Source organism: Simochromis diagramma, unplaced genomic scaffold (assembly GCF_900408965.1).
Source record: "Simochromis diagramma unplaced genomic scaffold, fSimDia1.1 OVJJ01000557.1, whole genome shotgun sequence".
In the NCBI taxonomy this organism is placed as follows: domain Eukaryota; kingdom Metazoa; phylum Chordata; class Actinopteri; order Cichliformes; family Cichlidae; genus Simochromis; species Simochromis diagramma.
Window position 1 is genome coordinate 332,237 of NW_024387156.1, and position 23,860 is coordinate 356,096.

The window sequence follows — 23,860 nt, forward strand, 5'->3', positions numbered from 1 at the left end:
GGAGCCTCGGTGTGTGCTTCTCATTGGAGAAAAATGCATTGAAATTGCGCGCTGCCGCAAGCCTCTCTGCGATTGGTGCGTGACGAAGCTGCGCGCGCTCTGCGGAAATATAAGCGAGGCTTTGAGCCGATCAGGCCACATTTCCTTTGAGTGTCGATACTACGAAGAAAAGAACCTGTCAAAATGAGTGGGCGCGGAAAGACCGGAGGCAAAGCCAGAGCTAAGGCCAAGACTCGTTCATCTCGTGCCGGGCTTCAGTTCCCCGTGGGTCGTGTCCACAGACTGCTCCGCAAAGGCAACTATGCGGAGCGTGTGGGAGCCGGCGCCCCCGTTTACCTGGCAGCTGTGCTCGAGTACCTGACCGCTGAGATCCTGGAGCTGGCTGGCAACGCAGCCCGCGACAACAAGAAGACTCGTATCATCCCACGTCACCTGCAGCTGGCTGTGCGCAACGACGAGGAGCTCAACAAGCTCCTGGGGGGAGTCACCATCGCTCAGGGTGGTGTGCTGCCCAACATCCAGGCTGTGCTGTTGCCCAAGAAGACCGAGAAGCCCGTCAAGGCTAAGTAAACGCAAAGCGCTCTGCTTCAACAAAAAACAAAGGCTCTTTTAAGAGCCACACACTTCTCTCTGAGCAAACCTCCTTCTTGATGCGTCATTAACAACTTGTGTACTTGGAAATTTAGCAGAGATGCACCTTTATTTATTTTGAAATGTATATTAATTCATGCCATCTTTCACAGTCAGGGACTCAAGTGCACCTTAAAAACTACATTTTTAACTGAAACTGTCAGTTTGCTTTATTGTCATCAGGCAAGAATAAAAAGTTAAGCTCAAATTTTAACATTGCATCCCAAAATAAAACTAAAAGAAATTTGCAGTGTCTCTCACTGTGTGATTAAGGCCTGCGCCTTGTTCAACCTCAGTGTGCTCCTGTAGCTTAATATTTTGAGGTCAATTTGAAGCTAATCATTAGTGATATCCTAACTATGACTGTAAACATGGTTCACTCGCTTGATGATAATAAAAGCAGATCCTAAGCTCATGGAAACACAAACGCAATAGTAAATCATAACACGGAACATGAGGAGCGGGACAGGTGGAGTTCTTTGGTGCTGCAGGAACTATCCAGGTACAGAGGGAGGAAAATGTGGAGCTGTTTGCAACATGTTCGGCACTGCTGCTGAATTTGGGACATTTTGCAAAGTCTGTGTCTATTGTGAGTACAATAAAACAATGATTACAATACAATGTACTAAGGTTTGCTTAGATAATAGGGGGCAGCTGGAGATCAGAAGAACAGGAAATGATTCGTAAGTGTTGATTTTGTTAGAATGACTTTGTCAACTCCTGTTTTAAGGACAATAGTGGATTTGTGTGCTCGAAGCATTTCATGCGACCTTAAAGCTCTCAAGAATGACATTGAGTTGCTGAACCCTGACCTCTAACGTGCCAAATCAGTGGGTTTATCTATAAACTTTGGCGTGTCTCTGTATGGAGGAAAGAATTTATTGACAGTGGGGGTCTGCCTTGCGTAAAATGGGAGTTACAGTTACTAGCCTGGGGAGAGGACAAACCCCCCTCCCAGACTGAACAATATAATTAGTGGAAAACTACTGAGGGGGACACAGGGCAGCCCCGGACTCTTCTTCAGCTGGGATATCAAAAGGATCGGTGAGGTCAAGAAAAAGTATAAAACACTATATTTTGAAATAATGGATTTCCCCGCATCCTTAACCCTACAGAACTCAATTTGTTCAAATGTACATGAATCAAATTGGTTATGAAATTAGTAATGAAATAAATACATGGTAAAATAAATAGCTGTATGGGTTCAGCTTGGAGTAAAATGTGTGTCCTTAAAATCACCGAATATCAATTCAACTGGCCTAGATTTAGTCAGGTAAGGTTGTTGAGTAAAGCATTTCAAATGGATTATATTGGCTAGGTATCAATAAACTATACATTGTACTTCCACTAAAACAGCCAGTATAGGCTTTCAAAAAATAAAAATATAAGTGAAACATATCTCATATATAGATAATAACATGCATGTATAAATGTAATATTTTCTGTCATATTTGTTGTTTTTTAATAGAATATTTTAAAATGTAGGTGATAACTTTTAAAGGTGTATTTCTTGTATGATAGTGTCTCATAGTAAAACAAGTGATGTGATGTCTTGTACTATGAAGGTATGATTGTAAATATTGAGTTAACATCAACATTATAGCAACAGTGCTGATGTTGACTAGATGTTGTATTAAAAGTATATTATTCTAGATTAACTTGAATACTCACATAGTAATGGAGGTCTCAACATACTGCAGTCCCTCTGGCTGAACCAATACAAAATGGTTATTGGAAACACACAACACACAGTACTGTATGAGTTATGATAAATAAAGTAAAGAGGTTTTAGTATGCAGGTTAACTTGAATACTCACCTTACTCAATGTTGGGGGATAAGTATTTTCTTCAAGAGGTCGCTTTTTTTCTGCAACTCTGTCTATGACCAAGTCATTGTCAAGGGACATGGGGATGTCTTTCTCTGTAGTCATAAGCATGAATGCTTCCAGGTGTTCTTGTGACTGTGTGCTTCTTATTCTACTTTTTATGTGTTTGAGAACAGAGAAACTTCTCTCACATGCTACCTGTGTCACAGGCAGAGTAAGAAGGTACCTGTATCCCCAGCCAAGAATATGATAAGCATCTGTGAAGAGGTTGTATCGTTTCAGAACCTGATAACAACAGACTGGGCATTCCTTGCAAGATTTGCACTGTTTGTTTAGTACATCTGTGTTCTCTTCTTCGTCATCATCACAGCCAACCCCTACCATCCTGACCTTGTACTCTTCAAGTGCAGACATTTTAAGCCGTGGCCACTGAGCTGCCAGACACTTTAACTCAGACTGCAAGTTTCTTTCCTTTTTTTACTTGCAGCTGCGTTTTGCATCGTTTCTTTCCATCGTCATTGCCTCCTACTCCACTTCTTCTACTCCTTGCCTGGCGGCCACAGCCAATGCAGCTGGCATCCAACTTAGAGGTGCAGTGGGGGAAAAAATAGGCGTTGAAAGCATGCGTGGAGAGTGGTGGGCCGGCCCGCCGGCCTTCCTGGAGTACCGGCCGTTCTGTGATTCTCCAGAATCCACAGATGGCCAGTCTGCCCCTGGTGGTGAGTGTGAGGAAGGGGCTCTTGTGTGTTGCTGTGGTGGCTCTGAGAAGAGCCGTTGTTGAGTGTGAGAGTGGTGGCAGCTCACTTCTTCTTGGCTGCTGTGGCCGCCGCTGCGGGCTTCTTGGCCTTCTTGGGCGACTTCTTAGCGTCTGCGGGCTTCTTGGCTGCTACTGCCTTCTTGGGCTTTTTGGCAGCTGCTGCCGGGTTCTTGGCTTTGGCCGCGGCGGGCTTCTTGGCTTTGGGAGCGGCTTTCTTTGTGGGTTTCTTGGCTTTGCTCTCAGTAGCCTTCTTGTTCATCTTGAAGGATCCGGAGGCCCCGGTGACCTTGGTCTGCACCAGAGTGCCCTTCGCCACCAGGCTCTCGATGGCAGTCTTGACACGGGCCTTGTTCTTGTCCACATCGTAGCCTCCGGCACCCAGAGAGCAGCTGCGGACACGCCGCTGCGCTCCTTGGAAGCGGCCACGGTTTTCACAATCAGCTCGCCCACGCTGGGGCCAACTTTCTTGGGCTTGGAATCCTTCAGCTGTTCAGGAGGATTCTGCTTTCTTCCGCCAACTGGAAAATGTGTAAACACAGATTTTTGTCTAAGATAAGTAAAATGCTGCACAATACCTCCGACCAACTCCATCATGTGCTGACCAGTCATAGGAGTGGGTTTAGTGAGAGACTGAGATTACCAAAATTCACCTCTGAACACCACAAGAAATCATTCCTACCTACTTCCTGTACAATCATCCATCTTATGCACAGCACTTACTACAATAGTTGCATTATATAAAGGCAGATAGAAAGGGAAAGGTGGCTACAGAGCCATCAAATTAGGAATCAGATTGAAGATAACTTTGATGGAAATTCCTCTTTGGTCATAGCTAGAAAAGCTGGATGCGAAGGACACAGCAGAGCCTGACTGTGGCATAGGCAGTATAGGCAAATGCTAAAGGTGCCATCGATCCAGGGGGACCACAAGTGGGGGGAAAAAAATACAAAAAAAATATGGTGTTCCATTTGGCATATAACCGACACAGGACCACATAAATGCATGTGTGGAAAAACTGCAACAAAACAAACAGACAGAGGACCAAAACGATACAGACACAAGGCCGTGCAATGGAAAGCTAAGAAACAAAGATGCTGTTATATGCTTCATACTCAGATTATAATTAGAATCTTAAAGTTCAAGTTGTTACGACTTCATGAAATTTCCTGTTTTGAAATTGAACGTCTTCTGCAAATCCTACTGGGGATGTGATCGCATGCATAATCATATTGTAACGATCGTTAGAGGTTGACTTCATGCAGCTTTTCCTTCAAGAGATGTAGTTGTGCTGCAGAAAAGTCAAGAGTGTGCGGGAGCTCTCATCAGTAGTGATGTGTCGGTTGCGAACGAAATGGCTCTTTGACGTGAACGACGCGAGCCGTGTTTTTTTTTTTCTCTCCCTCTCTCTCGCACTTTTTTTCCACTTCACTCCGCATGCGAGCCTTGTGCTTTGCGCTGGGAAGAGGGGGGAGAGGCGGTTGTTACACTCGCAGTAGCACAGGAACAGAGCGGGAGGGAGAGACAGAGAAAGAGAGCCAGGGACAACAACGTCACATTAGAAAGGTATAGTAATCATCCACAACTATTTTCAGTTGCAGATGATAAAGGATTCAGAAAGTTTATTCATGCAGGTCCATATGACAGAGAATATGCATGTTCTTTTTGTTTTCATATTATAATTTATATTTAATTGTGTTGTGGTTTGCAGTGTTTTGTGTTGTTTCACTTTAAATTTGTAAAAGGAAAAAGCTGAAAATTTAAATAGTTAAAAGTTGAAATGTGAATAGTTGGTTTTTGTATTATATGATTTATTACATTTTATGTGGAGTGAATAAATAAAAGTATATTTATGGTGGCCCCTAGAGACAAAGCATGTACAAACTCCAAAACACGTACAAAAGACAACAGAAATGCTCCAGGATGCTAGGCGCAGTGTTGAGCTTTTGTTACCTAGTGGCTACACAAGCCAGGAAGTACTAACGACTGGATTTGGTGTGTGGTAGTAACAGGTAAATGAACATTTTTTCTTTAAATTATTTGAATATATATATGAGTGCTTGTGTATAAATACACAAACAATACACATATGCTTTCATGCTTTCAACTGTGTAATTTAAGTGATCTAGGTAGCTCTGTTTTGGAAGTTCAGTTAACGCTAGAAATGTGTTTTGGAATTTGTACGTGCTTTGTCTCTAGGGGCCACTGCATATATTTATATATAAACATATAAATAAAACCACTTTTTTTATATTAGTAATTTCTTTTGTGCATAATTTTCTATTATGGTTAATAATAAATTAAAGCAACAGAACAACCTGAAGAGGCGGTTCGGAGCCGAAAAAGCCGGTTCTCTAGAAAGAGCCGGAAATCCCATCACTACTCATCAGGGTTGATGGCCTTTTTTTTATTAAAAAAATAAAAACCTTACAGAACGCCAGTTGTACTGTGCCTGTTCAATAAACTGATCAGATCAAAATGTCTGGTGCTTAACACGTTAATGTTACATTCATTATAATTTATTTTAGTAGCAGTAAACCAAACTTGGACTTTTGTCATTAAAGATGAACTAAGCTCTTCCGATGTGTGTGTGGCTCTTAAAAGAGCCGTTGTTGTACATATACTGGTCTCAGATTAACTTGAGCTCTCTCCCCGCGGATGCAGCGAGCAAGCTGGATGTCTTTGGGCATGATGGTGACCCGCTTGGCGTGGATGGCGCACAGGTTTGTGTCCTCGAAGAGACCGACCAGGTAAGCCTCACTGGCCTCCTGCAGAGCCATAACGGCAGAGCTCTGGAAGCGCAAGTCTGTCTTGAAGTCCTGCGCGATCTCACGGACCAGGCGCTAGAAGGGAAGCTTGCGATGAGCAGCTCGGTTGATTTCTGGTAACGGCGGATCTCCCTCAGAGCCACGGTACCGGGCCTGTAGCGGTGAGGCTTCTTCACACCGCCAGTGGCCGGCGCGCTCTTACGGGCAGCTTTGGTGGCGAGCTGCTTCCTGGGAGCCTTTCCTCCGGTGGATTTACGGGCGGTTTGCTTCGTTCTGGTCATCTTGGTTTGTGAAAATAACATTATACGGTGTACTGCGGAGATGCCCCTTTATCCGGTCGTAAAGTCTGACGTCACTAGCCGTGTCTGGACCTAAACTCTGCTGCAGGTCCATATATCAAACATCACTATGGCATTACTGAGACTTGAAAAACTGTCTAAAGTCTTTCATCTTTAATAAAATGATCAGCGTTCTGCTCTACCAGGTGTAACAATTGAGTTTAACATCCAGGCATCCATGAAAACGGAAGTTATGATATTTAACGGAGTTAGAAGTTAGCAGGAAGTTAGCTCGCTAGCTTCTATCTAAATACAATATAGCATGTCCTGACTGCGGGGTTTTGGAAACAAATTAAAACGTACAGCTTTCTTATCACTTCCAACATAAATGAAGACAGAAAACTAAACAGCAGTGACGTTTGTAGGGTTACTGAAGTTGGGCTAGCTGGTATATAATGATGTGCTACGTGACTGCTAGCGACACAGCTATGTTAGCATAATATAAACAAGCTAACTTTTTTCCACTCCATAAAAGTTAACGTGAGTGTTCTCGGTGGTCAGGAACAAATGTAATCGCATGGCAGGATGCTGTAAAAGGACCAAACTTCAGCCAGGAGAACAACTGAGATAATCCATCCACAATACGAGGTTAGTCATTCATATACTGCTGCATGGGCTGGGCTGTAGCTACATCTTAAGGTTTTAAAAACTGAGCTTAAATAAATGATTAGCGGTAATAAAAGCCGAGGGAGGTCAACAGTGATCACTGACTGTTTTAGGAGCTTTTTGAGATCAAATAGAAGAAAATACATAACATTAAACATGTTAACAATACAAAAGCCATATTAAAAACAGACTACTTTAGGCCCGGAAGTAGGATTCGTCACGTCATCACTTAACAACCGGATAGCCCACCGCTGGTGCCACTACATCGCTAATTGGTCCATTGTGCGTACTTGTGTCTACACTAATACAATTCAAATTAACCTATCAGGTCAGCGGTACAGTGAATTTTTAGTTAAAAAACATTAGCACAAGCTTAAAATAACTAATAACTAATAATCCTTTTGTAATTAAAACAATGTTTTAAAGCTTGGAAAGTTTAACAGGGAATGACATTATTTCTTTATTATTTTAAGCTTCATTCTTAAAGCTGTGATAAAGATTACAGGGAGGACTATGTGTTTCTGGATAAAGACAGCTCTTTTGCAGCTTTGCTTCGGTACATCACCTCAGTGGGTTTTGAATTAAACTATGGAGATGTGTTTGAGGTGTAAACTTTCACTTTTAGTTTAGGCTTCAAAACAAGTGTTGCTTTAACTGTCTAGTAATTGCAGACATTTATACAGTCTCACATTTTAATATCTGCAATCAGGATCTGCCTGAAGTCTAGAAACCACAGGCATCACGTGTTTCCTCCTCTTCAGGCCTGTACTGCATCCACCTCGTGCTGCTGCGTGTTTGTGGGTCTCTGCCTTCAGTCTTGTATTTAATAACTGAAAACCTTCTGTTGGGTGGAGATCAGAGCAGCATGTTTTTAGTATCTTTACTTTGAAGGTTGTAAAGTCATTAATGATAAACAGAATCCAGCACATGACGGAGGTCTGGTGAGCTGTGATCGGGTTGCCCTCGAACACTTTTTTGGAGCAGTTTGTGTGAAACAACTCTTTTAATCTGAAACTGTTCAACAGGTCACGCTGACACAGCTTCATGCCTGATCAGTTTATTTATTGATTGATTGAATGGCGTATTTACAGGTCATTTAAACAGTCACTTGGCGTTTTAATCATGGACAAGAAATAAAACAAAGATAGCGAAAAGGACGACCAGCTGAAGGATAGAGGTATGACAAAGCGAGACTAACATATGAGAAAAAAAATAATCATTAATCAGAAATATTCTGTTCAATCCACAGTCTGATAAAATTCAGTGCCTTTAAAAGGACACCAGCTTTCCCCATAAATACAGTACTTTAATGCAACTTAGAGGGAAATAAATACATTTGATGACACTTAACAAAGGGAAAAAAAAACTAATTTAATACACAATCCTCTAAAAAACTCAGATCAAGTTGAACATTTCAGAAGTTAACGCTTTAAAAATTATTTTAATTGCAAACTTAATGCCATTTTGTATTTTTCCACAGATTCAAACCCTTAAATGTTCCTTAATCCAGCTGGAAAAATATTAAATACCCCATAATATACTCTGTATAATGTTAGCCTAATTTGCCCCAAAGAGCAGGAAACAGCTTCATCTGAATCATCAGTCAGAGATTTAAATGTTTTCTACCTGATATTAATTAGAACCTAAAACTTCTATATCAAAGCATCTACAACTCTGCTCATGCTTTAAAGTTTTTACAGAGTAAAATCAGATTAATCAGAGCCTGTTGCTGAAAGAAGGTCCAGTAAATACTCCTTAGACATTGAAGTTAACGTTTGTTTTATTTATTTTTTTTTACCCATTAAACCATTAACATTTAATCCATTAAAACTGTTCTCTTAAATATTCCACTTCAGGTGAAAAACTACAGAACAACGTAAACACACCTGTGGTGATCTTTAATCCATTCATCATTTCCAATAACACCTGCAGCCGAAAGTATTTGACTCCAAACGTGACATAAACCCTCCCTAAACCTGTTGTTCCCGGCTGTGTCCGCCTAAATACTCAAAGGTGTTTCAGGGTCTCTTTGCGATGTGATTGGATGAAGCTGCTCTGCATTCCTTCGCTGATCCTTAGCTGAAAACCTCTCCGATCTTTTTCTTTTAAAGCGACTGAAGCAATTGAGCCAGAGTTTCCAGAGACTCATACAAAAAGCTTTGTCTTCAACAGTCCGACGTTATTTACACAGTAAACACACAGAATATGTACAAACTGCAGCGACACTCGACTCCACTCATCCTCTCAGGCCCCCATCCAGTGTCAGAGTGCCAAACCTGCAGAGGTGATACAGACCAGACAGAGTTACATTTGTGCCAAAATAATCACACTAAAGTTAAAATAAAAGAAAGTCAAACAAGAAGCTGAAGGCAGGTTTTCAGAAGCTGGCTCAGGCAAACAAAAACATTTTTATTCTGTTTCTAAGAAAGTGTTCACGTGTTCAGTGTCAGTGTTCATAAATCCAGGTCAAAATTACCCCCACCTCTGTACTTCCTGTGGGTTTGGTTGCTGTTTTTAAACTGAACTTTTGTGTTTTTCAGCTCTGAAAATATGAAGTAGAAACCTGCTGAACTTTAAAATGCAGAAAAAAAATAAGTTGGCCACATTTGAAACTGTTTTAGTTGATGGTAACATTTTTATTTGCTTCATTAAATATACTAACATTATAATTATCTAATTTTAATGGAACTTTAGGAGGATAATGTATAATCTGTATAATGTTCACTTTTCCCTCATAAAAGACCCTAATCATGAGTGTTGACACTTCAGTATGTATCAATAAATTTGTGGTTTGACGACCATTAGAATACTGGTATTACTGGTAGTACTAAGTGTGACAACTTGATTTTAAAAATCAAATTCTTTTAGAATAAACTTTACTGTATTTTAGGGGTCACTGATCAGCTCATTTTTTGTCCTTATTGTTTTGTTAGGGAGTTGACACTGGTCCATATTATTCAGAGGCACGCTCATAAGCATCTTTTAGGTCTAAATTTTACATGAGCTGATTAAACAGAAATCAAAGTTATGTCAAACATAAGGCCCTGGGGCCAGAATCGGCCGACCAAAGACTCCAACTAGCCTACTGCATGACTTCGGAAATACAAAGGAGGGCATGAAATTTGGACTTTAACTTTATTTTAGTTTTACAGCTTTTGCTGATGGTGAGGAGCTCCCCAATGGTCATTCATACTACATTGAAATAAATAAGTAACAGGTAAACAAATTACAGAAAGTTACAGATTTTATATTGGGTTCACAATAAAAATAAATAAACAAATACAAAAGACATTAAATGGAATGGTTTTGAGAACTGACAGATTTATAACTGTAGGACAGTCTGCACTGCACTTCTTTATCTTATATTAAGATGTCACTGGTTCGGCTCAGACTGGGCTATATGTGGGCTACGGTGTAAAATAAATTTGATATCCCTGGTTTAGAGAAAACATTCAGTCAATAAATTCAGAACCATAAACATCGAACCTGCGTCTGTTTCCGAGCGGTCTGCGTACTTTTTACATTTTAAATCAAACAATAGAAACAGAACCTGCAGCTGATTTACTGTAGTCTTAAATTGAAAACAGAAAAGTCTGACCTCTCTAAGAAATGGTTGTTTTCTGCCAACTCTTTGACCACTCCCTCCATCTCCTCCTTCAGCTTCTTCATCCTGAAACACAGAAGCACTGAGTCAGCACTCACGGCTGCTTCAGATGGAACTCAACACGATGCGACAATAGAGAGGAAACAAACAAACCCCAGAGTCATCTCCACCAGCGTGTTCTGGCTCAGGTAGGCCTGAGGCTTCATGCCACTGGACACCAGAGGAAGAACTTTCTGTGGCAGCTGTTCCTGCAGCTGGAAGACAAACAAACAGACACGTATTTCTGTCACTTCCAGACTTCATTCTGGGAAACTGGTCGTAAACGAATGTGCTTAGTTATGATGACAGATTTCGTGTCCGTCAGCCGCCCAGCACCTGAAATCGCTTTAATGTTTACCTTGATGGCTCTCTCCATCAGCATGGTCACCTCCTTCTCGATGCTGATCAGCTGACTGGACAGGTTTAGCAGCTGCTTCCTCACATGATGAACTTTCCTGAAAAAAAAAAAAAGCAAAAAAGCAAAACGTCAACACTCAAGCCGAGAGGAGCTCAGGTCACGACCCAGCTGCCCGCTTGCCTGTCATTACCTCATCCACTCCTCGCTCTTGGAGATGAAAAGACGGTACTTCATTGCGCACTCGTCTGTGAACAGAGTCCTGGCCTTACTCGCGTGAAGGACCAACTTCTGTCTGTAGGAGAGAAACAAAAACATGGCATCAGAAAGAAGGCGGAGCCTGATGGAGGACATCCACATAGCTGACAGTACCGGAACTTACTTGTCAAACTTGTGGATCTGCTCCTCATTGTACGGCAGACCTGAACAGAAGAAATGAAACCAAACCATTTAAAGTTTCACTTTTACTCCTGTGACAGCGACATGCTCTCGGTTTAAAAGATTTTAAAATTGTCTTAAATTAACTAAAACCTTCAGTTCATTTGCTTTAAGCACAGCGTGACAGTGTCGTGTCATCATAACTGTTGGTAAACCTCAACAGCAAACAAAAGCTTTTATTAAACAGAAGACTGTAAGTGTGCTGTCAGTAAATGGAAAAGAACAGCTCAACAATGACAACAAAGGAGAGCTGCACATATCCCCCACATCTTAAACTTCGACTGATGGAGGATCACTTTTGTTTCAGTTTGTTTGTTTTGTTCAAGAAAGAAATAGAAATAGAAATGATTTCTGATTTTCTGTTATGCAGGTGCAGAATATTTCGTAACATCTGACATTTAAAAAGTTTAATACAGCAGCGAGGTTGTGAAGGTAAATGTGAGTGTCATCTGCATAGCAATGGAAGACGAAAGCAAATAAATAGAAAATAAAATGGAACCCAAAATTGAGCCTTGCAGTACACCACAGGTATTGTGCAAATTGTGAAGAAATGAACAGCCACATAGCAACATCGGGCATGAAATAAAAGCTGCTGATATGGTACAATCTGCAGTAAAGTGTGTGGTGTAAAACTTAGTAAATCATGTTTTTATGTTTTCTTTAAATAATCTTCCAGAATTATTAGGTGCTCTGAAAAGGAAACTCCTACAAATACATGTGCTGTTGGACCAGCCGTGAAGCTAACTGTGTGCAGGCTTTCTGTCTCTGAGCCTCATCAATAAATCTCCTTAGACCAACAGAAGTTTTGACCCTGATGCAGACTGTAGGTGAAGCTGGTTCTAAATGAAACGTGATTTAACGGTGACTCTTCCTCCACAGATAAACAGCTGAATCTGCAGCCGTGTTTGTGAACTCACGTCTCTCTGCTTTGTCCTTCTTGAACTGCTGGTAGATGGCGGTGATGGCGTCCAGCAGCACTTTGATCTTCTCCACACTGCAGAGAAAAAGCCCAGCGTCACGCACTGCATCACCACACATCACTTTTGCATTATTATTTCCTGTTCTTTCAAACTTACTTCCTGTCCTCAGGGTGCGTCCCAACTTGCTGCGTCCAAGTGTCGGTCAGAAGGCCTCCAGGCAGAAATTTACTCTTGACGTCTTGTGTTGTACGTTCGATGGGCTCCAGAGAGCCGGAGATCTGCACAGAAACATTACGTCAGGACGAAACAAAGAAAAATCACCAACATTTTAAAAACAGTTGAAAGAAATAAGGCACAGTTAGACGACTGCACCATAATTAACAGACAACCCCAGACTCTAATGATATCATATGTATGGTGATACTGGAGGTTTTTAAAGTGAGCACGTGACCAAAAATTCTTAACTCAAGTGTTTCTGAGAGTCAGTGTCACAAAACTACTAAGCATTTTTCTTATAGTCCTACTCAGCTGTTAAGTTTGACCTTTTAAACCACATGTGTCAAAGTCAAGGCCCGCGGGCCACATCCGGCCCGGCGTACATTTATATCCGGCCCGCAAGATCATTTTATATAGATGTACTATTATTGTTATGCATGGCCCAGCAATATGAGGCGCTAATAATATACAAACTACAGATCCCATAATGCAGCGCTGCAGCCTCCTCACTGAAGGCTAGGCTAACTGGGAACATTCCCGCGTCAATCAAGTCAAACTTCTGTTATTGCAAAGCTAGCCGCGCACAATGGTGGAGAGAAAAGTTGATTCTGAAAGCAGAGCCTTTCAGCGCCAGTGGGTGACTGAATATATGTTTACAGACATTGCTGGTAAACCCGTGTGTCTTATTAGTGGAGCTAATGTGGCTGTAATTAATAATAATAATGGATTGGATTTATACAGCGCTTTTCAAGGCACCCAAAGCGCTTTACAATGCCACTATTCATTCACGCTCGCATTCACACACTGGTGGAGGCAAGCTACGGTTGTAGCCACAGCTGCCCTGGGGCAGACTGACAGAAGCGAGGCTGCCCCTCTGGCCAACACCAGTAGGCGGTAGGGTAAAGTGTCTTGCCCAAGGACACAACGACCAGAGAGCCTGGGGATCGAACCGGCGACCTTCCGGTTACAGATACGCTTCCCAACCCCCTGAGCCACGGTCGCCCCAATTAAGGAAATTAATTTAAGACGGCACTACGAGACAAAACATCAGGATAAGCTGAAAAACCTAAATGCAGAGCAGAAACTACAGAAAGTAGAAGAGCTAAAGAAGAATCTGACATTTCAGCAGACTTTTTTCACCACAGCAAAATCACAAAGTGAAGCTGTGTATTGTAGCAGAGGAGACAGTCAAATCAGCCCGGTACCACTCTGAAGAGCTGCATGATGAACCTGTGCGACATCTTGTGTCCAGACAAAACGCAGATTTTGGCAAATGTGAGCCTGAGCAGAAATACGATTGCTGATCGGGTTTGTGAGATGGCCACTGATTTAAGAACATAGTTGTGTGAAAGAAGCAAAAACTTTATTGCATACTCTCTTGCTGTGGACATTGCGCAGCTGGCCATCTTCATCCGTGGAGAGGAAATATTGAACATTAAATCGATGCACGGGACAACAACAGGGAAAGACATTTTTTAAAACGTATGTCAAAGTGTAGCCGACATGAAACTGCCCTGGGACAAACTTGTTGGACTTACAACAGATGGAGCGCCGGTGTTGTGCGGTGAAAAAAGTGGACTAGTCGGCAGGATGAGAGTAAAGATGCAGGAGGAGAACTGTACCGACGAGTTAACAGCATATCACTGCATCACACACCAGGAAAGGCTGTGTGGTAAAGTACTAAAAATGGAGCATGTAATGATCACCGTAACGCAAACCATAAATTTTATCTGAGCTAAAAAATTAAATCACCATCAATTTCAGTCTTTTATGTGGGAAATAGATTCAGAGTTTGCCGACATTCCTTATCATACAGAGGTCCGTTGGCTGAGATGGGATAAAAATTCTCAATAGAGTTTTTGAACTCAGCAAGGAAATCTGTCAGTTCATGGACATAGCATGTATGATGCGGTGAAGGCATTTCAAGTGAAGCTGTCACAAATGCACCAGTGCAACCTGCCTCACTTTCCCTGTTGCCAAGTAATGCTGAACCAAGTCAGCGGACTTTGCTGAACTGCACCTGTGCAGATTCATATGGAGCTGCAGTGTAATGATACACTCAAGGGAAAGTACGACACTGAATGGCCCGCACAGTTTATTAGTTCCTTTCCTGAAGCAATGCCCAGCTCTGTCTACATGCGGCTCGAACCTTGTGTTTGCTTTCATTTATTTTTTCTGGGGTTTTTGGCAGCATGTTCATATTTCTAACTTGCATAATTGACAGGATATATTTTTATGAAGGGCAAAATATTTAAAGTTAAAGTTTCTTCAATTCTCAAACTCAAAATCAGAGTCACCACCAAGAGTTCAGTGTGGCTGTTCTCTCAGATTATTACTGTCAGGTTACAATAAAATTAAAAAAGAGGATTTATGAGTTTCAGCTCGTTCAGAGGTTTTAAGAACCAAGCTGATAAAAATCTGGAGAGTCTGAGAGACAAAGAACTGCAGCATGTTAGAAAGATGTCTGAATAACAAATGTGATGCACAGAGAGAGGAAAAGAGCGCCAGCACTCACTCTGAGAACTTTCTTGTGCATGTCTGAGATCTCGTCGTATTCTGACGACAGCATGTTGGCCTGCATCAGCCCCTCGAACCTGAAGCACGGCGAGAGCATCACGTTATTAACAAAACTTTCAGGATTACACTCTGGAAATTATTATTATTCAAACACTGCATTACATTTCACTTTTAACAGTTAATGAAGGCTGAATTATGAAAAACAGATCTAAAGAACTGTGACCATCTAAGAGAGTTGCTTACATTGACTTTGTGGATTTGTTCAGTCTTAAACAGAAATTCGAGGTTGGTGGAAAAACAACTTGAGACTAGGGCTGGGCCATATCATACCGTTCATGGTAACACCGGTATAATGTTTGGCAACGATAAGAAAATGAAATATCACTTTAGAATATGGGTAAAACACACATGCGCAGTGCCTTTGTTTTCGTACGCACATGGCAGAAAAAGTATAATGGCGACGGACAATGAGAAGGGCGAAAGCAGATCGTTGAATGAAACTGATGAAACAGAATTGGTTTGTAAAAATGCTGCAACTTCAGTGGTGTGGAACTGGTTTAGCTTTCATCCCTCAGATACACAACAAAGCACTAGTTTTGGTAGAGCATGCTAGCGGGCCGTCGTGATTACCGTGTATTTTGGAAAATACGGCACACTTAAAATCAATCTGAAAATCGACAGTGCCCCTTATGTATGAATTCTGGTTGTGTTTACTGACCTCGAAACGATTTTATGTGGTACACGGGGCTTGAAAATCTGTCAAATGTTTTAGTACGACTTTGCTAAGCTACAAACTCACACCGCTTGATGGATTGTCGGAGCTTTACGGCTATCATAGGCAGGAGCCTCGCGGAGTGGTACATAATATTACCGTATTGTGTGTGTATAACCACTTTTTAAGTTTTGTGGATATTATACACGGTTATGCTGAGGATATGTCGGCCAGTTTCCACTGGAAATGCCTTTTGGTTAAACTGTCAGCAAGGAATTTGCATTGTAAAATTTTTATATAACTTTATTGCACATAAAAAAACAGCTGCTTGTTTAAGTGAAAATACATGTTTGTGATTTTTTTTGCACTACTAAAGTTGAATAAAGTCTCGAGTTGTTAAGTATTTTGTCTACTGTCAATTATATCGTCAGTTACATCGTTATCGCAAATTTTCAAATGTATATCGTGATAAATATTTTTGGTCATATCTCCCTGCTCTACTAGAGCAGTGGTCCCCAACCCCCGGGCCTCGGACCGGTACCGGTCCGTGAGTCGTTTGGTACCGGGCCGCGAGAGTTGAGGCTCAGGTGTGAAATGTATGGTTTTCAGGGTTTTTATCGGTTTTCAGCGTTATTTTGTTATCGTTTTGATCGTTAACTCTGTTTCCTGGGTCTTTTCACGTGTGTTATGAATAAATCTTCTTTTTCTTCCTTACCGGTACTAGTTTTATTTTGTTGTATTTATCCGCGACACATTAAAGGCCGGTCCGTGAAAAATATTGTCGGGCATAAACCGGTCCGTGGCGCAAAAAAGGTTGGGGACCGCTGTGCTAGAGACTATTAAATGTAGTGTCAAGTTTCTGTGGACTTGTTTTGCAGTAGTTTTAAGTCTCAGAAGTAAATGCTTTCAATACTTGTTCTGAGTCCCTTTGGTGACTTCAGCGTCTTTGTGATAATTTTAAGTCTCTTGGCAATAAAATATATATATATAATTTTTTTTTTTTTTTATTATTATTATTATTATTTTTTTATTTTTTATTTTTATTTTTTTAAATGTCAAGTGTTTTGGTAGTAACTACATGAGTCTTTGTGCTACTTGGTGATAGTTCCAAGTCTCGTTGTTTCTAGTCTCTGCAAGAGGCTCTTTGGGCCGGTTGTTCACTGCAGCGGTTTTGAGTCTCCTTGTTTTAAGATTTTTATGTTGTGGAAACTTGATCATATGACATTAGGATCTATATAAGTTAGAACTGAGGCCATTGATCTCGCTAATCTAAGGGTCAGGCGCTGGCTTTGTTCGTTTGTGATGCATCTGTAGGAGCAGTGTGCGGGTTAACGGCCTCACTCACAGCTGCTCGGTCTTCTCCAACATCTGTGTGCAGAAGTTACACAGATGGAAAACCTCCAACTTCTTGCGCATAATCTCATTGTAGTCCTCCTTCATCAGCTCACTGCACGAGTAAATACACAAAGAAAAATGACATCACATGAGAAAACCAACTGAGCTCCACATCTGAGAAGATTTTTGTGACGTGAACTTACATTAAACCTCGAACTCCTTTCCGCACCAGCTCCTGATAAAGCAGCAGAGACTCTGAAGTTTTCCACAAATGGCCGACATCTCCTGCAAAAGTCTGAACAACAGGAAGAGGAAGGTCAGCGAGCATCGAGGGACTGAAGGAAAAAAAGACTGGCTCACGGTGGTCCCTCTGCAAAAAGCTTCAAGTTTTTTTGTGGTAGTTTGTACCCATCCATCCTCTTCCACTTATCCTTTTCAGGGTCACGGGGGGGGGAGGCTGGAGCCTAACCCAGCTGTCTTGGGGTGATCTATAAGTTATTTTTAGAGTCCCTTTGCAATCATTTCTAGTCTCTATTTATCTATCTATTTAAAAATAGTTCAGAATTATTCTGAGTAGTTCAGTCTTTGTAACTCTGTAAATCTGTTTGTAAGAGTTCAAAATAAACTTTTTTCTTAAAAGTCACCAGATGAGTGAATTAGAGAAAGATTAATGGGTTAGAGTTCATCCTGAAGTGGTCCTGATTTCTTATGCTGACACACCTAAGCTCCTGTAATTGAACAGGCCGTATAAACTAGCAATGTTTTACTATTTTTTTCCAGGGCCAATCAGATTCACAGCTAAGATGATGTGAGTTCAGTACCTTTGCGTAGCTGGCGTCCAGGTCGAGGTCATAGCGGGGCTGAACTTTAGGAGGACTGGCTGTGAAAACAAAATCAAGTCCAGTTTCTAACCAACATATCCCATCACAAAACCCATCACATCAATTCTGGTTTTATTAAACATGACAGAAGAAAAAAAAAAGGACATGCATACGATCTTCAAAGATGAGTCCCACGGTGGCAACGGACTCACGGCTGACGAGCATGATGGGATTTTCTCTGGAGGTCTTGGGGAAAGTCTTGGCCTGGCGGTTGGCGTCGAGGACGAGGCGGCGGCCCTCGTAAAGCAGCTCCTGATTATGCAGAGGGATGCTGGTCCTGCGGCACAACAGTTCCTGGAACAGCGCTGCCCTGTGGGCACATGAAGAACAGCAGCTTTCAGACACCGCGCAGACTGTTTGAGAAAGCAGGTGCACGGGCACTCAAGGCTTACGTGTTATACTCATGGATGTAGACGTGGTGCAGCGTGGCCTGCTGCAGGCTGAAGACATAAACGACGGTTCGGTGCAGGATGTCGTTGGTCTCAGCGAAGAACTGATCGAAGCCCCAACATTTCTCCTGATCGGCCTCCAGGATGTTGGCGAGAACTGGGGTCAGGAGGCTCTGAAGACCCCTGAAACAAAACCAGAGACATGATCTGTGTGTGTGACCATGAAGGAAATAACAGGCCGAGACATTTCCACACATATATCCCTCAACATGTTTGTTCATGAGCGTGATGATCAGGGTGTGTGCGGGTCTCATACTTTGACAGGCTGCAGGACACCGGCATCTCTGTGCTCCACTCGATCTTCCCGTTCTCACACTTCTGATGGCCAGAGATCGTCCCGGACGGCTTTTCTGTGATGATTTTATACCTGAGGCAGACAAACAGCTGGGTAAGTTTCAGCTCAGTCCAATTCGTGTCAGAATGGTCAAAGGTCACAGCTAGATCTCACATGACTTCTTTGTTCCTGCGCGGCCCTTCGAACGGTCTGAAGGGAAGGCTGCCGGTAGCGGCGTGGTAGAACGTGACGCCGATGCTCCACAGGTCCACCGTGGCTCCGTACTTCTTCTGGTGGTCTTTTCTCAGCACAGCGCGCTCGTACATGTCAGGGTGCTGCATAAGAGACATATGAAGAAGAGTTACTCAGCAGCAGCTGCACCAGCTGTGACATCACTCACTGGCATGTTTGTGTATGCTGCCATCTTTTATCTACAGTTCCTGTTCACTGCGTGCGTTTGTTTTGCTGACCAGGTACTCCTCAGTGCCATACAGAGACACAAACTGCTCGTCGTCCTCCAGCTCTCTCGCTGCTCCAAAGTCGGTCAGCTTGTAGACGGAGCGTCCGTCCTCTCCGATCACCCTCATGATGTTTCCCGGTTTGATGTCCCGGTGAACGATGCCGTACTCTCTCAGGTGGTTCATACCTGCCACTGAAGGGGACACAACAACCAATCAGTTTCAGTCGCCATATTGAACCATTTATATGCATTTCTTTCCACATTTAAAGAGAAGACTGATCACTCGTGTTTGATTTCCTTTTAACTGCTGAAACTTCACAGAGCAAGATTTCACATTTAAAAGAACCTGATCGGCTGGAACCAACGCAGAGTGTCACAGTTAAATGTGTCCCTCACCAACATCATGGAGAACAATGAGGAACTCGTCCTCGGGGAGTCCATACGCATTGGACGACTCCTCCAAGACAGTGTAGAGACTCCCGCAGGGACAGTACTCCATCACCAGGACCTTGTGACGGGTGTTGGACTGAGAGGAGGAAGAGGACGTTAGAAGGATGTTTTTACTCTCCTTAAAGATGTCAACATTATTTCTCAGCTACAAAATATAATTTCAGCTTTGGTCAATTTTTACATGTTAGTTTAGTTTGAATTCACTTTGAAGAACCACATAAACTGAGCCTAAAAGCTGAAACTAAAGCTGGAGCTGAGAGTCAGGAGGTAGAAGCGCCCGACAGGCTAATTCAGGGCTAAAAATTACTTGTTTTAGTTACTGAAACAAACATCTGCAAAACTCTTTTAATAACCATGAAATTTGAATCTTTACATTAAAAACTAAAAATTGCGAAATCTGAATGTTGTTGTCAGATTTATGTCATAAAAATGTTATACTTTTGTCTTCAATTTAAATATTTAGGACTTCACTCTTGTTTCTGTTTTTTAGGTTCCATCTTCTTTTCCTCCTCTTACATTAGAGGAAATATTCCTTCTTGTTTTGGGCTATAAACCAATTTTATGATGATGGGAATCTTTAGTGGCAGCTTTCAAGGTTTTGAAGATCAACAACATGAAAAATGAAAATAATATTTTCTGCTTTTTTTAATTAAATATAACTTAACTATGAAGAGCAGGTAACACTCCCAAATTCTGCTGAATATTGTTCACATTTACAGCTGAATAAACTCTGTAAACTTAGGCAGCTGAACAAATAAATGAAGCCGAGCACAAGGATACAGTGGCAATACCTCATCCTTGTGCTCTGCTTCATTTGTCTGACGGGTTCTTTTTCACAGTGAGTATGAGTCGTGGGTCAAACCTTCAGAGGTTTCTGTCTGGCAGAGTGGAGCTGAGCTCTTTATCACAGCCTCACATCATTCAGACACTTTTGGGCCTTTCAGCTCAGTTATGGGACTCACAGGTATTGTGTGAGCCAGATGTGGCCAAAAAGTCGCGACATACCTGACATCTGGCTCATATAAGATGAACCTGAAGCTGCGTTAAAGCATGTAGACTCGACCTGAATCAACAACAACAGCCAGGCCCGAATGTGGGCCAGCAGTTGCACATCTGGGCCACATCTGGGCCCAGATGTGCAACAGCCCTAGCTAACCTAACATGTTATTTCTGGAAGATTCCCGTTTCCTCCTGGGATCAAATCAGAGATCTTTCACTTGCTAGGACTAAATATTCTCAGTAAGAATAAAACATGAAGTTACTGACCTCCTCCTCCACAGCGAACAGCTTCACGATGTTCTTGTGGTTGAGTTTCTTCAGCACCTCGAACTCTCTCATCTGGACATCAAGCGGCCGCAGAAAACTCAGGTTGTTGAACACCTTGACAGCGTATAGGTCGCCGGTTTTCTACACACAGACGTGTACATTACACTCAAGAATCATCACTTTTTAAATAAATCCTGTTTTTAAAAGAGGTGAAACTCAGAAGGACCATAAATATTATGGGAGAAATTTGCCCTCAGCGTAGTCTGCAGGCTGAAGGCAGCGTGAAGGGTTTAAAGCACAAGCTGAGCTCAGACACGAAACTCAACCCGACATCAGATTTAATTATTCAGATCTGAAAAGGAGAAACTTTTCTGCACAGTAACAACGTTTTTATGAATGAATTCAACCTGGAAGAAATAAATGAGATCAACATCGGTGTGAAGATCAATAACGCAGGTTTTACTAAAGACTGAGTTTGTTCACCCCAAGATGATGTTACCAGGGTAACAGACTGTGAAGTCAATGACTCCGCCCCTCATGCAGAAGTAGCTGCCTGGCTCTTTTTCAGTCGGAATCAAAGCTCATATGAAAGCTTTCACGTCTTTACAAACAAGAAACTAATGTTAACTTGTTATTCGTTAACTGTGGATAATAATGGATAATTGTGGATTTTGTGACTCAGGACAAAAACAAACTCTGATTGGCTTTTGTAGAACCGAAACTCTGAGTTCAGGTTTAGAATTTGTTAAACCTGCTTTCTGGAATGTGTCCAGGTGACATCTTTAGGTTTGAGAAGGTGAAAATAACATACGAGCCTCTCACTCTGACATGTTAAACCATAAACTGTAAGCGTACCTGAATGTTTCCCCTTTGCAATCAGGGGAAACACTCAATATCTATCTGCTATCTACCATCAGTTCTGAACTCAAATATCGCTGAAAGACTTTGAAACAGTTCACTTCTTCATAAACAGAAGGGATCAAAACCAGAATAAAAATATCTTGATATCTTCACGGTGTTTCTGTATTTCCAGAGAGAAAAACAATTCGCGGCTGGCATGGCAACATACCTTGTGCCGTCCACGGTAAACATTTGCCGTCGCTCCCTGACCGAGCAGGTCTGAGATCAGCCACAGGTAGTTGGCGGTGCTCTGCATCCTGAAGGCTGCGGGTGATCCTGCAGACACAGCACAAACTGATCAACATCAAGGGAAACAACGATTAATACACAACACAACCCAATCAGTCGAGTTTACTGCTAAAACACTTGGAGGTAAATAGATTAGCTAAAAAGGAGACAACAGTTGTTACTGATACAGTAAGAAGCAGATTTTTATTTTGAAAATCTAGTAACTTAAACCCTAACTGAGGGCCTTTACTTTGAAAATCTGAGGCATTTCTGAGAGTTTATTTTCTCTTAGAAGCATGTTAGTCTTACTTTAAAAAATTAAGGGCCTGTCAATCAGTATTCATCAATATACAGCATAACCAGCCAGTTTATACACACTAGAGACTCTGGCTGTGTTTGATTTATATTGATCAATCAACAATCAGGTCATCAGTTGTTGATTGTAGTGAACAAATCATCGATACCGATTGGGCGTTTTGGTGTATACTGATCTGAATTTGTGGCATCTATTGATTGTTATTTGTGGTTTGTATGGGTCAGTTATTTCTGATCTACACTGTTCAGCTGTTATATTGATCAGTTGTTTCTAAGATGCATCCATTAGCTGGCTGTGGTGCAGAGTCCACAAACAGCTAATCGATAAAGAGCAAAAACAATAGATCAATATTCAGCAGAAACAACTAATCAATAACTGATAAAGTGATCGTGTTAAACTGCTGTACATATCAGTAATAAATCAATCAATAAATAAAAAGCACCTGGTTGGAACACTCCCGCCACTTAATATATATTAAAAAAATAAGTTTAAAAAATGTTTTTTCGCTGCGTCACCGGTTGCGTCGTGACGTCACGGCAGCTGCCTGGAAATTCCCGTTTGAGGCCTGAAACAAGAAAAAGGTAGAAGTGCGCGCAACATGAAGGTTATTCAGCCGACTTTGGGTCGTTACCGGACAAACGATGACGTCTTTAACCTTTGTTTCTGTTTACTGTTTACGGTTTCCGGTTAAACACGAACACAGCTGAACGCTTCCACCTGCGGGCCATCACACTTCAGGTTACCTGCTGACCCCGTGCCGCACGAGCTCCTCTGGGCTGGTTATCGATCCGGTATCTGTTTGATCTGTTTGTGTCTTATTTTTGCTTTCTGTCGACACGAACCGGAACGACCAAAAAAACCGCGTCACTTGAGTAAACCTACCGTCCAAACCGAGCCCGAACACCGGGTCCGTCAGCAGCGAGCCCCAGGCTCTGTATACGTGCGGAAAGTAAAAACACTACCGGGAGTTTTCCCCGTTAAAACGACCCGTCTTTATTTTGTTTATTTCCTTACCTTCGCTCTGCGGTTGAGCCTTCTTCTTCCGCTATTGTCGGGTCACGTGACAGCAGTAATCTAATCAGAGAACCCAACATATGTAGGGGTGTGGCCTGATCCTACCGTAATACCGATAGGATAAGTATGGCCTCAAATTGTGGTCATAAATATTTTGTACTTGTATATCAGTTTTGTACATGTAAATCAGGATTTGTATGTGTAAAAAGAATTTGTGTGAGCGTAAAAAAGATTTGTATGTGTAACAAGAATTTGTGTGTGCGTAAAAGAGATTTGTATGTATCACTTCCTTTGAGCCCATAGGAAGTGGAAGAAATACAAATCGATCTGGATTTATTTATAACATACAGCTGTGACGCAAAGGTTTGTACATCCGGTTATTTGCAAATAAAATAATCACAGATTTCTTTTTTTGGACCAATATTTGTATTTGGAAGAAAAGTACTTTATATTAATTACAATATCACAAAATCGGTATTATTAAAAAACAAGTATTTCTTGGATTCTTAATATATATTAACTCTCAAATATATTTAATATTAATATAGAATACTATTAACATAT

General features: G+C 41.7%; 2 protein-coding genes, 1 long non-coding RNA gene and 1 pseudogene across 6 annotated transcripts; 2 read left to right on the plus strand and 2 right to left on the minus strand.

Moving 5' to 3' along the window:
* Window positions 1-135: 135 nt before the first annotated feature.
* On the plus strand, window positions 136-592 carry LOC120744140 (histone H2A). Its single transcript, XM_040048301.1, has one exon. The coding sequence runs from the start codon at window positions 184-186 to the stop codon at window positions 568-570; it is 387 nt and encodes a 128-aa protein (XP_039904235.1). The 5' UTR covers window positions 136-183; the 3' UTR covers window positions 571-592.
* A 2,254-nt stretch (window positions 593-2,846) lies between these two features.
* LOC120744134 lies at window positions 2,847-3,853 on the minus strand (annotated as a pseudogene).
* Window positions 3,854-5,783: 1,930 nt separating this feature from the next.
* Window positions 5,784-13,288, plus strand: LOC120744149. The gene is made up of 3 exons (XR_005698306.1): window positions 5,784-5,794; window positions 6,702-6,704; window positions 13,092-13,288. It is a non-coding gene; the product is annotated as an uncharacterized LOC120744149 (long non-coding RNA).
* On the minus strand, window positions 7,964-23,419 carry tbk1 (TANK-binding kinase 1). 4 transcript variants are annotated; one of them, XM_040048249.1, is made up of 21 exons: window positions 23,297-23,419; window positions 21,908-22,014; window positions 20,839-20,979; window positions 19,519-19,648; window positions 19,133-19,314; window positions 18,837-18,997; window positions 18,645-18,755; window positions 18,332-18,511; window positions 18,053-18,249; window positions 17,880-17,938; window positions 17,262-17,353; window positions 17,069-17,170; window positions 15,010-15,088; window positions 12,435-12,556; window positions 12,276-12,352; window positions 11,303-11,342; window positions 11,114-11,215; window positions 10,924-11,020; window positions 10,680-10,780; window positions 10,521-10,592; window positions 7,964-9,198 (listed from the first exon to the last, which is right to left on the minus strand). In XM_040048249.1, the coding sequence occupies exons 2-21, from the start codon at window positions 21,992-21,994 to the stop codon at window positions 9,159-9,161; spliced, it is 2,172 nt and encodes a 723-aa protein (XP_039904183.1). In that variant the 5' UTR covers window positions 21,995-22,014; window positions 23,297-23,419; the 3' UTR covers window positions 7,964-9,158. The 4 variants fall into 4 exon arrangements, with proteins under 4 accessions (XP_039904183.1, XP_039904185.1, XP_039904187.1 ...); XM_040048251.1 differs by having other exon boundaries at window positions 21,908-22,032; window positions 23,297-23,315; XM_040048253.1 differs by lacking the exon at window positions 23,297-23,419 and adding an exon at window positions 23,165-23,290.
* Window positions 23,420-23,860: the final 441 nt, after the last annotated feature.

Excerpts from the sequence above, each read along its gene's own strand:
- LOC120744140 (XM_040048301.1), top strand. The coding sequence starts at position 184 with ATGAGTGGGCGCGGAAAGACCGGAGGCAAAGCCAGAGCTAAGGCCAAG.
- tbk1 (XM_040048249.1), bottom strand. The coding sequence starts at position 21,994 with ATGCAGAGCACCGCCAACTACCTGTGGCTGATCTCAGACCTGCTCGGT. Across the intron at positions 17,354-17,879 it reads TGGACGCCAGCTACGCAAAG|ACTTTTGCAGGAGATGTCGG; the intron begins GTACTGAACTCA and ends CCTGTTGTTCAG. Across the intron at positions 10,593-10,679 it reads CTGGTGGAGATGACTCTGGG|GATGAAGAAGCTGAAGGAGG; the intron begins GTTTGTTTGTTT and ends TCTGTGTTTCAG.